Consider the following 14,908-nt stretch of genomic DNA (forward strand, 5'->3'; position numbering starts at 1 on the left):
CGTACGCATTGAACTTATGTTTTTTTTGCAGGTTTCTCCGGGAGGGTAAGTCTCCAGGAGTTACACTTTTAAAAAGCAGGCGCAAGGCCTGCTTTTAACAAGGTAAGTGGTGATAATTAAAATTAAAACATTTTTTCCACAGGTTTATTATTTTTAAATACTTTAAAGAAAGGTAAGTTTATTTTTAGCTCAGTTAGAAAATGTAATTAATTTTTTCAAAAATTTAAATTATTGTTTAAAATAGTTATTTCATGTAATTTATAGTTATTTTAAAAATGTGATTTAAAAAAAAAATGTATTTGAAGTTTTAGTGATGTTTTGGGGCTTATAGTATTTATAGGTTTGACAACTCTTCCTGTCAAACTTATGAATGAAGCATTCCCTGCTACCATTGGCTCTCCATGGCCCACGTGATCCCAGGGGACGCTTCGGACTAACTGCGCCCTTGGGATACGCGAGCACTGCGCGCCGGCAGCTGGAGGAGGCCCAGGATCGGAATCCCACGCGGGCCCACAGCTCAACGGCCGGCGCGCAAGGTAAGTGCAGGTCGGGGGCTTGCACCCGCGGGAAGCCCCCGACCCGAATTTCTGGGCCCTTATGTGTTGTTTCAAATAGGCCAGGCCTAATTAAAAGGCCTAATTATTGCCCATCCCTCACTGTCCTCGAGAAGGTGGTGGTGAGCCGCCTTCTTGAATATAACCGAGAGGCTTGCTAGGCCATTTCAGAGGGTAGTTAAGAGTCAACCACATTGCTGTGGGTCTGGAGTCACGTATTGGTCCAGACGGGATAAAGACGGCAGGTTTCCTTCCCTAAGGTACATTAGTGAACCAGATGGGTTTTTACAAAAATCCGGTAGTTTCATGGTCACCATTACTGATACTAGCTTTTTAATTCCAGATTTATTTAATTGAATTTAAATTCCCCAGCTGCCGTGGTGGGATTTGGGCTCATGTCGCCGGATCATTAGTCCAGGCTTCTGGATTACAGGAAACTTTCGTTTAACCGGAGGTTAAATGTCCAGAAAGCTCTATCCACCGGCAAAATTCAGGAGTCGGTTCAGATAAGTTTTTTTTACTTCTCGTTGCTTTTTTTCTCCAGTCGTGGCTCTGCAAGGTCTAGCTGAAGCTGTTGCTTAGCTACAGAGACGCTTGCAAGCTGCGCCGACTGTTTTGAAGCTGTTGCTAAGCAACAGGGTTTGTTGCTTCACACGGAGCTCAGAAGCTCCGTATGTTTTAACATTAGCGTTGGTTTCTCCGGCAGTTTTGATGGAACGGCAACAGCTTGGTCCCGTCAGTGCCGGATACCAGAAAGTTTCCTGTACTAGTCCAGTAACATAACCACTATGCTACCGTATCCTCAGTCACCACAGGTGAAGCCATGAACAGTTCAAGGTTCAGAAAATGTACTCTGCACATCGTAAGCATATTTCAGCAGCATTACTGAAATCGAACATACATTTCAGAACTCCTAAATCATCTCCGGGTAGGTAGAGTCAGTATTGCCACCAGGGGCCAGGTTAACAGTGTGAATTCAGTAATGAAGCACAATGTGAAGCAAATCCAAACCTTACGACCAATCCACATTTTTAAACAAGCAAAACCCTTCACTGTAATGAAAGAACAAAGGGCCCAAGCGGTTTTGATTGAAGCCCATAAAAATCCGAGGGATTTGTCGCAAAGCCTAAAGGATAAAATAAATTACATTCGACCGAAATCCTCTGGAAACTATTTTTGCAGAGGCTTGTATCATTCACCGTAAATGTGCGAGTTCTGTTTCACTTGGAAGGACTTCAATAGGTTAACTGACTGTAACAACAGAATTCAAACGTCAAAGTTTCTAAGGACTGACTTTTGGCAAACTTCGGTGGACATCCGTCAAGAGCTTGCTCGAACAGGTCGCGCGCCCTTTCCAGTTTCTTTCCCCCGTACCGATCGATGAACTTGGTTAGGTAAGTGTTCCAAATATCGTAGACATTGGGCCATTTAAACAGGGCAATCCCTCTCTCGTAAGCCTGCAACAACAAAGCACAATGAGTTATATAGGAGGAAGAGACCCTTCCACCCAGTTGGCTTAGCCAATGAACTGAAGAGATACTGGGCCATACAGACTAGGAAGGTTCCTGGCCTAATCTTTGCTCTGTACAGAGGTAACCGATCTTAGCTGGATTGGCAGATGGGGCACTACGGGCTGGTGTCACTCTGGGCTGTGCAGGAAGGGAAGTCAGCCGGTCTTCCTGCACCCGATCACTATCCAGTGACGCCTGCCAAAAAGTGCCCATCCATGGAACAGCTGGATCAGGCCCACTGTGACATCAGGCCCAGTGACATCCGGCCCAGTCAAAGCCTACCAAAACGCATCGCACAGGCTGAAACATAGAATATACAGCACAGAAACAGGCCCTTTGGCCCAACAGGTCCATGCCAGTGTTTGTCCATGCCGGTGTTTATGCTCCACACGAGCCTCCTCCCACCCCTCTTCATCTAACCCCATCAACATATCCTTCTATTCCTTTCTCCCTCACGTGTTTATCCAGCTTCTCCTTAAATACTTCTGTGCTATTTGCCTCAATTATTCCTTGTGGTATCGAGTTCCACATTCTAACCATTCTCTGGGTAGAAAACTCTCTCCAAAATTCCCTATTGGATTTATTAGTGATTATCTTGTATTTATGGTCCCTAGTTTAGGTTTACCCCATAAGTGGAAACATGTTTCCTACGCCTACCCTATCAAACCCTTTCATAATCTTGAAGACCTTTATCGGGTCACCCCTCAGCCTTCTCTTGTCTACAGAAAACAGAAGGGCCACTTGGACGAGGTGCTGGGCAGTTGATGGCGCTCATACCCCAGCGGAGGTCAACTTCAGATCAGGAAGGAGATTGGAGGGCAGGAAGGAGATTGGAGGGCAGGAAGGAGATTGGAGGGCAGGAAGGAGATTGGAGGGCAGGAAGGAGATTGGAGGGCAGGAAGGAGTAAACAGAACAGAAGGAGCGTGTGCAGCACGCGTTACTGAAATTTTCCGGAGGCAGCCTTCGTAGAGGAACTGATCGTGTGGGACCGAGTGCAGTGAAAATACCACGTTACTGTGTGGTCATTCACTGACACAAGTGGGCTGCAGGCTGTGCGCTACAACAACTGGCATTTATATAGCGTCTTTAGCGTAGTAAAACATCCCTGGGCATTTCACAGGAGCGATTATCAAACAAAATCTGACACCGAGCCACACAAGGAAATATTAGGACAAATGACCCAGGTGCTTGGTCAAAGAGGTCATGGATGCTGTGCGGTGAGTCAGAAACTAGAATCAGCCCTGCGTGCCAACAACCAGAGGTTTCAGGCTCACAGGATTAATGACAAATCGTATAACTGGAGTGCAAACTGGCTTGGCAAATGGAATCGAGGTGATAAACTGCAAACGCCTAGTTAGGATGGGAGAGGGGGACTGTGCCTAGTGTCCCCCAATGGTCTGTACTAGGCTCCTTATCTCTATTCATAAATGACACGGAGGAAAGTATTTCTGGTGATATTTTACACTTACTGATGACCACGCTAGATTGCTTAGTAGCGTTTAGACACCTTTAAAGCCTTTTTGTTACAATTCATTTTTCAGCACGGTCATTTGATAAATCGCATAGGAACAACCCCTCGAGCCTGTTCCGCCAATCAATTAGATCACAGCTGATCCGTATCTTAAATCCATCTACCTGCCTTGGCTCTGTAACCCTCAATACCCTCGCCTAACAATCAATCTCAATTGTGAAATTTTCAACTGACCCTCTTCAGCCTCAGCTTTTTGGGGGAGAGCTGTCCAGATTTCCACGACCCTGTGTGTGAAGAGGTGCTTCCTGACATCACCCCTTAACAGTCTAGCGCTAACGTTAAGGTTATGCCCCCCCCAACCTTTTAAAAGGGCTTTAAATGTTCTGCCTGGTTACACGTGTTCAGTAAATTGCACATCATTTGGCTTCTGTTACTGCCAGGTACATGATAAGAGAAATGAGTGGAAAGGCAGCTGATGACAGCGCCAACACGACCCAAAATACTGAAATGAACCTTGACATAATAAAACTCACTACACGCTTGGTTTGAGCATAAAGCAAGGCTTTAATCAACTCGTTTCAGAACATGGAGGTCTAGTTGTACTTCACTAGTTCCTCGTCTTACAAAATGTCCTTGGACAAGCTGGGCCCACGCCCAAGTATTTATACTCCTTGGACGGCGCCACCAGCTGGCCATCCAGCGTTATTTCATGAGTAGTTTCTTGATGATGAGATTTATAACAAACCTCCCATGCAAAAGAGGCCACACATAAGATTGTAAAATATCAAATGCCAGGGCGTGATGTCCAGACTGTAATCTAATCTCAGGGAGCCATGACCGACATTCCCGCTACGCTGCACGGCCATGCAGCGGTCACGGTCCTGCGCAGGCCGCTCGCCGGCTTTTACATGGAAAAAACCGCGCATGTGCGAAAATGTGAATGGGCCACGTAGCCAGGTAAAGGAGCGGCGTACAAAATAAAAATTAGAGGGAACATTGGTCATGACGGTCAGATATGGCTCAAGTTTCGCATTTGGAGCTACACCACCTGAATCCTAGATTAGATTATTGGCCTTGGACAAGCTGCCGCGTTTTGTTCTCCGTTTCTGCAATAGTTACGGGATCCTTTCTCTCAGCCGGAGACCTGGCTAACCTCGAGCATCCAAGTTTTACATAAAGCAGATCGCAGAAGAAGCTGCACAGTGCCCTCAACCTCGAACATTTCACTGGTGTAAAGGTCACACTCAAGTTTTACACCAGGTGCCAGGACGTCAGATGTGACAGCCCAACCCCACCCACCCCTTCACCCCCGTCAGCACGCTCGCCTCGGAGTCAGAAGGTTGAGGTTCAAGTCCCACTCCAGAGACTTGAGCACATAAATCTAGGCTGACACTCCAGTGTTGTGTTGAGGGAGTGCAGCACTGTCGGAGGCGCCATCTTTCGGATGAGACCCCGTCTGCTCTCTCAGGTGGATGTAAATGATCCCATGGCACTATTTCGAAGAAGAGCAGGGGAGTTATCCCCGGTGTCCTGGCCAATATTTATCCCTCACTCAACATCACTAAAACAGATGATCTGGTCATTTATCATATTGCTGTCTGTGGGCGCTTGCTGTGTGCAAATTGGCTGCCACATTTCCTACATTACAACAGTGACCACACTTCAAAAAGTACTTCATTGGCTGTAACGTGCTTTGGGACGTGCTGAAGTCATGAAAGGTGCTATAGAAATGCAAGTATTGTTTTTCTTTAAGATTTATCAGTAGTCAAGCAGTTGTAGCGGACGCTTGAAAGAAGCAACTTCGCAGGTACTGCCTTCTACACAGTGAGTGAGTTGCAACATAGCGGAGGTTAGAAACTCAGGCTGAAATTTCTGATCTATGTAACTTTGATCTTAAAACAAATTGTTGACGGGGAAATTTGCGAGAGATAAGTCAAGAAGGAACACAACCGATATTAATAAGATTTTGCAACATGACTCATGAACTGGAAGAGTAGCGAGAGCAGATAGCAATTCTTTGGTGCTTTTCGTTTTTGGTTTTGCCAGTAATCACTAGTCAGTAACATGAAGGAACTGTCCCATTGTAGGCACTCCTGGCTTTTGCGTTACCTAATCCCATTGCAACACAACGTAAAACTGGCTGGCAGATAGGGACCAAGAAACATGGAAAAATAGGAGCAGGAGTTGGCCATTCGGCCCTTCGAGCCTGCTCCCCCATTCAACGCGATCATGGCTGATCCTCTATCTCAATACCATATTCCCGCTCTCTCCCCATACCCCTTGATTCCTTTTGTGTCTAGAAATCTATCTATCTCCTTCTTAAATATATTCAGTGACTTGGCCTCCACAGCCTTCTGTGGTAGAGAATTCCACAGGTTCACCACCCTCTGAGTGAAGACATTTCTCCTCATCTCAGTCCTAAATGTCCTACCCCGTATCCTGAGACTGTGACCCCTTGTTCTAGACCCCCCAGCCAGGGGAAACATCCTCCCTGCATCCAGTCTGTCTAGCCCTGTCAGAATGTTATACGTTTCAATGAGATTCCCTCTCATTCTTCTAAACTCTAGTGAATACAGGCCTAGTCGACCCAATCTCTCCTCATACGACAGTCCTGTCATCCCAGGAATCAGTCTGGTGAACCTTCGCTGCACTCCCTCTATGGCAAGTATATCCTTTCTTAGGTAAGGAGACTAAAACTGCACACAGTACTCCAGGTGAGGTCTCACCAAGACCCTGTATAACTGTAGTAAGACATCCTTGCTCCTGTACTCAAATCCTCTTGCAATGGGGAAGTAAAATGAGCAAATAAGTTGCTTCTTTGTATCTTGACAAACGGAAACAAAACCCAAACAAAACAAACAGGTAGTTTTTCCTGGTCCAACCGCCCAATGATTACCAATCCTGGAACTATACCCAGCAAGGATTCAACACCTTTGGGAGGAAGATAATCCTGGAAAACTCTAATGTACATTCCCCATGTACTGATAATTTAAAATAGTTTCTCTGCTGAAAAATTGTACAGCAATTTGAATCAAGCAAGTCAATACCACAGCAAAGTGGGAATTTAATGATTAAAATAATTGAAATATCAGACAATTTAAGTTAGGCAACTTTGAAATAAGAGGCGACTGCAGTTCCTATCTGCCGTGGCTCAGTGGGCAGCACTCTCGCCTCTTAGTTAGATGGCCGCTGGTTCGAGGCCCACTCCAGGGACTCGAGCAAAAAATCTAAGCCGGCACTCCCAGTGCAGAGCCTGGTCTCCAATCGTCTTGGATCCCCCTTGCCATTGGACCAAGACCGTGCTCTGTCAAGCCCGTGTGGTAGCTGGTGTGCAACGGCCACCCCACGTTAAAAGAATTCACGCACAGGCACCTTCCACCCTTTAAAATGAAGTTCGGGACCTGGAACGTCAGGACCCTCATGGACAACCCCAACAGCGACAGACCGGAACGCCGTACTGCTATCGCTGCCCGGGAGCTCAGTCGTTTTGACACAGACATCGCCGCCCTAAGCGAGACCCGGCGGGCAGGGGAAGGCCAGCTCAAGCAGCAAGGCGGTGGCTACACCTTCTTCTGGAAAGGCAAACCTGAAGAAGAACGTCGCCTCCATGGGGTAGGCTTCGCCATAAAAAATGAGCTAGTTGAACGTCTCAGAGACTCCCCTTGTGGAGACGAGACCCAAAGAGGAATTATCTGCCCCACCTGTGACAGAGACTGTAGGTCCCGCATTGGACTCACCAGTCACCTGAGAACTCATTTCCAGTGTGGAAGCAAGTCCTCTTCGGTTCCCAGGGACTGCCTAAGAAGACGACTACTGAGGGAGTGCTGCACTGCTGTGGCTGAGGTACCGAGGCCAACTGTAGCACCCCCCCCACCCAATCATCTCACCAGCTGAGGTCAGCTTGTAGCATTTGATGCAAGGGATCGAGGCTGTGGCCTACTAGATCGGTGTGGTTCGGTTTAACACCGGGCAGTACATTTGCGCACTGCACCATCTGGGGAGGGGGGGGGACGCGAACAGAGCATGTTTCAACGTGCAACTCTCGCTTGCTATTTTTGCCCATCAAAAACACGACACACCGAGGAGCAAGGACGACAATTTTAAGAGGGTGTATCAAGCACGAAACCGAAAGTAATGACAAACTAAGCATCATTAAACCTTTATTGCTTTTGGTTGAAAACTGTTGCTAGGATACGGCAATAAAAATCTGTGAGGGAAAGAGTAACGATGTTTAATACTGGAGACATACGGAGTTAATTTATTTTTGTCATTTCCTGGATCATGTGTATTGACATTTAAAACGCAATTTAGGTGTCGAATTATTAATTCTTTGTCTTACACAGTCTACATAAACAATATAAAATGCCGAGGTAAATCTGTAATGAAAGCGCATTTGTGATGTTTACACACTTCTATGCCCCGGTTTGGGTCATAAGCTGGGTAGCTTTTATTCGGAAGAAACATAGGAGCAGGAGTAGGCCATTCGGCCCCTCGAGCCTGCTCCGCCATTCAATGAGATCATGGCTGATCATCTAAATTCAGTACCCTGTCGCTGCCTTCTCCCCATATCCCTTGATCCCTTTAGCCTTAAGAAATATATCTAACTCCTTCTTGAATATATTTAATGAATTGGCCTCCACTGCCTTCTGTGGTAGAGAATTCCACAGGTTCACCACTCTCTGGGTGAAGAAATTCCTCCTCATCTCAGTTTGCTTGCAAGTCCAGTGCCCCAGATACAGCCCGACAAAGATAGTCCAGTCTGAGTATCAGACAGCCCTTAGGCTCCAAGCTATGCGGCATCGGTCAAGTGATGTGTTGTGTTTTAACAGGGGCACCAAATCTAACCAGTCAAGAGGCAGCGAGGTTTAATACAATTGTTACTATCACCCAACAGTGTGACTTCAGCAATAAATGTGCTGCGATATTTTTCCCTTTCCAATTCTCTCTCCCCTCCTTTCCTGAAAACATTCTCTTGGGCTGCGGTACGGTCCCATGATGCCCAACAGCCCTGTGGCATTGTCTTGTCAGAATTCAGACAGTGAGTGTTGCCAAACTAGTCACCGTGCGAGAGAGCATCGCGGCCAAGCGCCCCAGGCTTCTGACAACGCCCAGAACCCCGCGCCTCATGGGTCTCAAGAATGGAGGCAATCCCTTTCGGACGGCCCTCCAAAAGGAGGGCTAGTGGCATAAAGGGGAGAGCGCACCACATTTGGAGGTCACGGGTCTCAGCAGCTCTCTCTTGGAGTTGCAGCTAAAAGTGCCTGGACATTCTTCTACTTTGGGTTACAAACCGGCAGTGTTGGAACCTTCAAAAAAGGCACAATCTGCAGATAATTTTAAAATTCAGCACAGACCTAATCCAACTACAGGAAACTCTTTTTTATCCGGCACCGACGGGACCGGTGTGGTGCCGGTTGATCAAAAAGTCCGGATTATCGAGAGCTACAGTTTAAAAGGTACGGGAGCTCTCAGAGCAACAAACCCAGGCTTCCCTGTTGCTTAGCAACAGGAGCAGAACAATGGCCACAAGGTCCAAGCGTCTCTGTAGCTTAGCAACAGCTGCAGCCACGCACGATTGCACAGGAACAGATCGAGGAACTCCAGTAATATGAAGTAAAACTTACCTGAACCTACTCCTGCATTTTGCCGGTTAACCGAGATTTCCGGTTATTTAGGTGCCGGTAAATCAAGTTTCCTGTACGAGAACGCAACTCCTGCGCCCGGTGCTGCAAGGGTGCCAAACAGATAGAAAAGCAGGGACGCACCTTGAAACTTTCTTCAAAGTAGTTGTGTTCCGCTAAGAACATGGCATAATTGATGATGATTTGCGGTGTGGCTATTCGGAGATCTATAATTCTGTCGTACACCGCCTTTGTGGACTAGTTTGAAAATAAAAATGAAAAACACACACGGGTTAACAAAACAATTAATTTAAAAATAAAAACCACCCCATTTCCCTTTTTTAATCTGCACATAGCAAAAGCACGAGAGATCAATGATGTTCTTTTTCCATATGGCACACACCATTTTGAAGGGAAAATTTATGAACAGAGGAAGCAGAGGGGAGACTTAATTGAGGTGTATAAAATTATGAGGTTAGAAAGGACCTATTTCCCCTAGCAGGGGGCATAGATTTAAAGTAATTGGTCGAAGGATTAGAGGGGAGTTGAGGAGAAATGTTTTCACCCAGAGGGTGGTGGGGGTCTGGAACTCACTGCCTGAAAGGGTGGGAGAGGCAGAAACCCTCATCACATTTAAAAAGTACTTGGATATGTGCTTGAAGCGCTGTAACCTACAGGGCTACGGACCAAGAGCTGGAAAGGGGGATTAGGCTGGAGAGCTCTTTTTCGGCCGGCACAGACACAATGGGCCAAATGGCCTCCTTCTGCACAGTAAATTTCTATGATTCTATTTGCTGTAACAGGAAGCCCATTACCTCTAACCAGTAGAGTGCTACTGCCTCACACTCCAGGGGTTGCCTCACACTCCAGGGGTGCGGCAATGCTATAGTTTGAGCAGCCTGGCACTTGCGTTGTCAGTGATGTTCAAACCTTCCCTGGACGATGGCGCCCGCAGCTGGTAGTGGCACTATTTGGTGGTGGGCTGCAAGATCGGGTTTGGCTGCGGGCTCCGTGCAGCTGAGGGACACACTTTGGCCACCGCAGACCTCCCATCATTGGGCGAGGGTGGCAACTGATGGGGAAGAGACTACTTTTCAACATGTACTGCAGATAAGATCGTTTATGTCCGTCCACACTTTTACAATCTGTAATACAAACAGTATAACAGAGTTGCACTTCCATTGAATTCTAATTCCATTTGTTTCCTGGAAGAAAAACAATTCATAGAATCATAGAAATTTACTGCACAGAAGGAGGCCATTCGGCCCATCGTGTCTATGCCGGCTGAAAAAGAGCTGCCCAGCCTAATCCCCCTTTCCAGCTCTTGTACACCTCAATTAAATCTCCCCTCAGCCTCCTCTGTTCCAAAGAACCCCAGCCTACCCAATCTTTCCTCATAGCTAAAATTCTAAACACACGTCTTTGGATTGACTGCTAGTAACTGGCCTTGCCTACTTTGTACGTGGCTTTTAGAATCATAGAATGGTTACAGCACAGAAGGAGGCCATTCGGCCCGCCGAGCCCGTGCCGGCTCTCTGTAAAAGCACTTCAGCTAGTCCCACTCTCCCGCCCTTTCCCCGTAGCCCTGCAATTTTTTTCCCTTCAGGTACTTATCCAACTCCCTTTGGAAAGCCACGATTGAATCTGCCTCCACCACCCTTTCAGGCAGTGTATTCCAGATCCTAACCACTCGCTGCGTAATTTTCCTCATGTCGCCTTTGGATCTTCTGCCAATCACCTTAAATCTGTGTCCTCTGGTCCTCGACCCTTCCGCCAATGGGAACAGTTTCATGATTTTGAACACCTCTATCAAATCTCCTCTCAACCTTCTCTGCTCTAAGGAGAACAACCCCAGCTTATCCAATCTATCCACGTAACTGAAGTCCCTCATCCCTGGAATCATTCTTGTAAATTTTTTCTGCACCCTCTCGAAGGCCTTCACATCTTTCCTAAAGTGCGGTGCCCAGAATTGGACACAATACTCCAGTTGAGGCTGAACCAGTGTTTTATAAAAGGTTCATCATAACTTCCTTGCTTTTGTACTCTATACCTCTATTCATGAAGCCCAGGATCCTGTAAGTTTTTTTTTTAAACTGTTTCCCAACCTGCCCTGCCATCTTCAACAATTTGTGCACATATACCCCCAGGTCTCTCTCTTCATGAACCCTCTTTAAGATTGTACCCTTTAGTTTATATTTCCTCTCCTGTTTCTTTCTACCAAAATGTATCACACTGCACTTTTCTGCGTTAAATTTCATCGGCCACGTGTCCGCCCATTCCACCAGCCTGTTTATGTCCTCTTGAAGTCTATCACTATCCTCCTCACTGTTCTTCCAAGTGTTGTGTCATCTGCAAATTTTGAAATTGTGCCCTGTACACCCAAGTCTAAGTCATTAACATATATCAAGAAAAGCAGTGGTCCAAGTACCGACCCTGGGGAACACCACTGTATACCTTCCTCCAGTCCGAAAAACAACCGGTCACCACTGCTCTCTGTTTCCTCTCACTTAGACAATTCCGTATCCATGCTGCCACTGTCCCTTTTATTCCACAGATTTCAACTTTGCTGGGAAGCCTATTATGTGGTACTTTGTCGAACGCCTTTTGGAAATCCATGTACACCACATCAACTGCACTGCCCTCATCAACCCTCTCTGTTACCTCATCAAAAAACTCAATCAAGTTAGTTAAACATGATTTGCCTTTAACAAATCTGTGCTGGCTTTCCTTAATTAATCCATACTTGTCCAAGTAACTGGTAATTTTGTCCCGGATTATCGTTTCAAAAAGCTTCCCCGCTACCAAGGTTAAATTGACTGCCTGTAGCTGCTGGGTTTATCTTTACAACCTTTTTCGAACAAGGGTGTAACATTTGCAATTCTCCAGTCCTCTGACACCACCCCCGTATCCAAGGAGGATTGGAAAATTATGGCCAGGACCGTCACGATTTCCACCTTTACTTCCCTCAGCATCCGAGGATGCATTCTATCCGATCCTGGTGACTTATCTACTTTAAGTACAGCCAGCCTTTCTAGTACCTCATCTTTATCAATTTTTATCCCATCCAGTATCTCAACTACCTCATCCTTCACTATGACTTTGGCAGCATCTTCTTGGTAAAGACAGATGCAAAGTACTCATTTAGTACCTCAGCCATGCCCTCTGCCTCCATGCGTAGGTCTCCATTTTGATCCCTAATCGACCCCACCCGTCCTCTTACTATTTATTATTACCGTTTACTATTTATATGCCTATAGAAGACTTTCGGATTCCCTTTTTGCCAATCTATTCTCATACTCTCGCTTTGCCCCTCTTATTTTCTTTTTCACTTCCCCTTTGAACTTTCTATATTCAGCCTGGTTCTCACTTGTATTCGCGACCTGACATCTGTCATACGCCCCTTTTTTCTGCTTCATCTTACTCTCTATCTCTTTCGTCATCCAGAGATGGCTTTGGTTGTCCTACCTTTCCCTAGTGGGAATGTACCTCGACTGTACCCCGAACCATCTCCTCTTTAAAGGCAGCCCATTGTTCAATTACAGGTTTGTCTGCCAATCTTTGATTCCAACTTACCCGGGCCAGATCCGTTCTCAACCCACTGAAATTGGCTTTCCTCCAATGAAGTATTTTTAACTCTAGATTGCTCCCTGTCCTTTGCCATAGCTAGTCTAAACCTTAAGATACTGTGAGCACTGTTCCTGAAATGTTCCCCTACTGACGCTTGCCTTACCTGACCCACCTCATTCCCCAGAACCAGATCCAGCCTCCTTCCTTGTTGGGCTGGAAACATCCTGATCAAGAAAGTTCTCCTGAACACACTTCAGAAATTCTTCCCCCTCTCTGCCCTTTTGCACTATTACTATCCCAGTCTATAATTAGGATAGTTGAAGTCCCCCATTATCACTACTCTATAGTTCTTGCACCTCTCTGTAATTTCCCTGCAAGTTTGCTCCTCTCTATCCTTCCCACTAGTTGGCGGCCTATAGAATAGACCTAGTCGTGTAATGGCACCACTACTGTTTCTCAACTCTAACCATATAGATTCTGTCCTTGACCCCTTCAGGACATCCTCTCTCTCCAGCACTGTAATATTCTCCTTAACCAATACTGCCACACCACCTCCTTTCTTTCCTTCCCTATCTTTCCTGAATACCTTATATCCAGGAATATTTAGTACCCAACCCTGACTAATTAATGACCGAACAGGGAGTTTTGAATGGCCTCCTTCTGTACCATAAGTTTCTATGATTCTATGCACTCTCTATAAGGAGGAAGCTAATGAACGACAACATTGGCTCTCTTCGATCCCAGCTACAGACAACATGCAGAGACGATCGATTGTCCGGCTGGGGAATGATGTATGGTGTGCCTCCAGTGGGATAAGGTGGGGGCAGGACCCAAAGCAGCTGACAGTCACAAACTGGAGTTGGATTTAATGTTTAGCAGTCTAGCTGCGAGTTCTGTCCATGCTGAGCTAATGCAGGCAAGTAGGACCCCCAGTGTATTTGCACCAACGCCACAGTCTAAAACAACATTTTCACCATCTGTACGTAAAGCAGAGACCGACGGAGTCCAAGGCTGAACTTATTCTTTAGTCACCTTGAAAGTGCCGAGACTCTCCTCCAGATCTGCCAACATGGACCAGACTTTCAGCGACTTGTACACTCTGTTCTGCACGGGTTCTGTAGAATCAAAGTACTCTGCTTTCTTTGCCGGTACTGTGGTGGCTCTCTGTGGAGGCAAAAAGTTAAGAAAGATTTCAGCTGCACCTCTGTTCCTACCACCAGTGCACGCAGAGAGGGAGAGGCAGAGAGGTGGGGGGGGGGGGGGGGGAAAGAGAGCGGGGGGCAGAGAGGGTGCGGGGGGGGCCAGAGGGGGCGCGCCAGAGGGGGGGGGCGCGGGGCCAGAGGGGGCGCGGGGCCCAGAGGGGGCGCGGGGCCCAGAGGGGGCGTGGGCAGAGGGGGCGCGGGCCAGAGGGGGCCCGGGGGGCAGGCAGCCAAAGGGGGGGGGGGGCAGAGGGGACGCGGGGGGGGGGCCAGAGGGGGGAGGCCAGAGGGGGCCAGGGGGGGGCCAGAGGGGGCGCGGGGGCCCAGAGGGGGCGCGGGGGGGGGCCAGAGGGGGCGCGGGGGGGGGCAGAGGGGGCGCGGGGGGCCAGAGGGGACGAGGGGGGGGGGGGGGCCAGAGGGGACGCGGGGGGGGGGGGGCCAGAGGGGGCGCGGGGGGGGCCAGGGGGGGCGCGCGGGGGGGGCCAGGGGGGGCCGGCCCAGAGGGGGAGAGGCAGAGAGAGGCGCAGAGGCAGAGATTTCATACAAGCAATGGGTGCAGTGAAATATTTCAAGTGGCGTTAGCGCCGAGTACCCTCGGAATGACCCAAACTGAGGCCGCTTTCAGATTATTAACCACTTGCTCTGGCCTATATTCTAGTTACACATCATATTTTTTAATATGGGAAAATACTTGAAATTTGACTGAAAGGCAGACTTTGGTCGGATATATTGGAGGCTTTTTACTTCACTTGTGGGAGGCAAAATATCCCAAAAAGGTTATAAACCCACTCGCTGAACGATCAGCAGCAGGAAAAGAGGGCAAAGAGTCAGTGGGCCAGGTCCGCAGAGGGAGCCGTGCTTCCAGCCAGTTGGATATTGCCGCCTGGTGGCGCGACTGTGTAACTGCTGCACCGTCCAAGAAAACTGAAGCAAGGACTGGGTGGGGTAGAGGAGAGGGATTAAAACACCCATTAACCAAACATC

At 47.6% G+C, this 14,908-nt stretch overlaps 1 protein-coding gene across 1 annotated transcript in view; it reads right to left on the minus strand.

Moving 5' to 3' along the window:
• Positions 1-14,908, minus strand: part of xab2 (XPA binding protein 2) — a 57,666-nt gene that overhangs the window by 13,607 nt on the left and 29,151 nt on the right. The window contains exons 11-13 of the mRNA XM_085971658.1: positions 13,758-13,889; positions 9,303-9,416; positions 1,849-2,011 (exon numbers count right to left, since the gene is read on the minus strand). Of these exons, the coding sequence (XP_085827784.1) occupies positions 1,849-2,011; positions 9,303-9,416; positions 13,758-13,889 (409 nt within the window). The remainder of the gene's footprint in view (positions 1-1,848; positions 2,012-9,302; positions 9,417-13,757; positions 13,890-14,908) is intronic.

This window comes from Somniosus microcephalus, chromosome 31, assembly GCF_052327205.1.
Source record: "Somniosus microcephalus isolate GS21.2 chromosome 31, FLI_Smic_1.0, whole genome shotgun sequence".
NCBI lineage: Eukaryota > Metazoa > Chordata > Chondrichthyes > Squaliformes > Somniosidae > Somniosus > Somniosus microcephalus.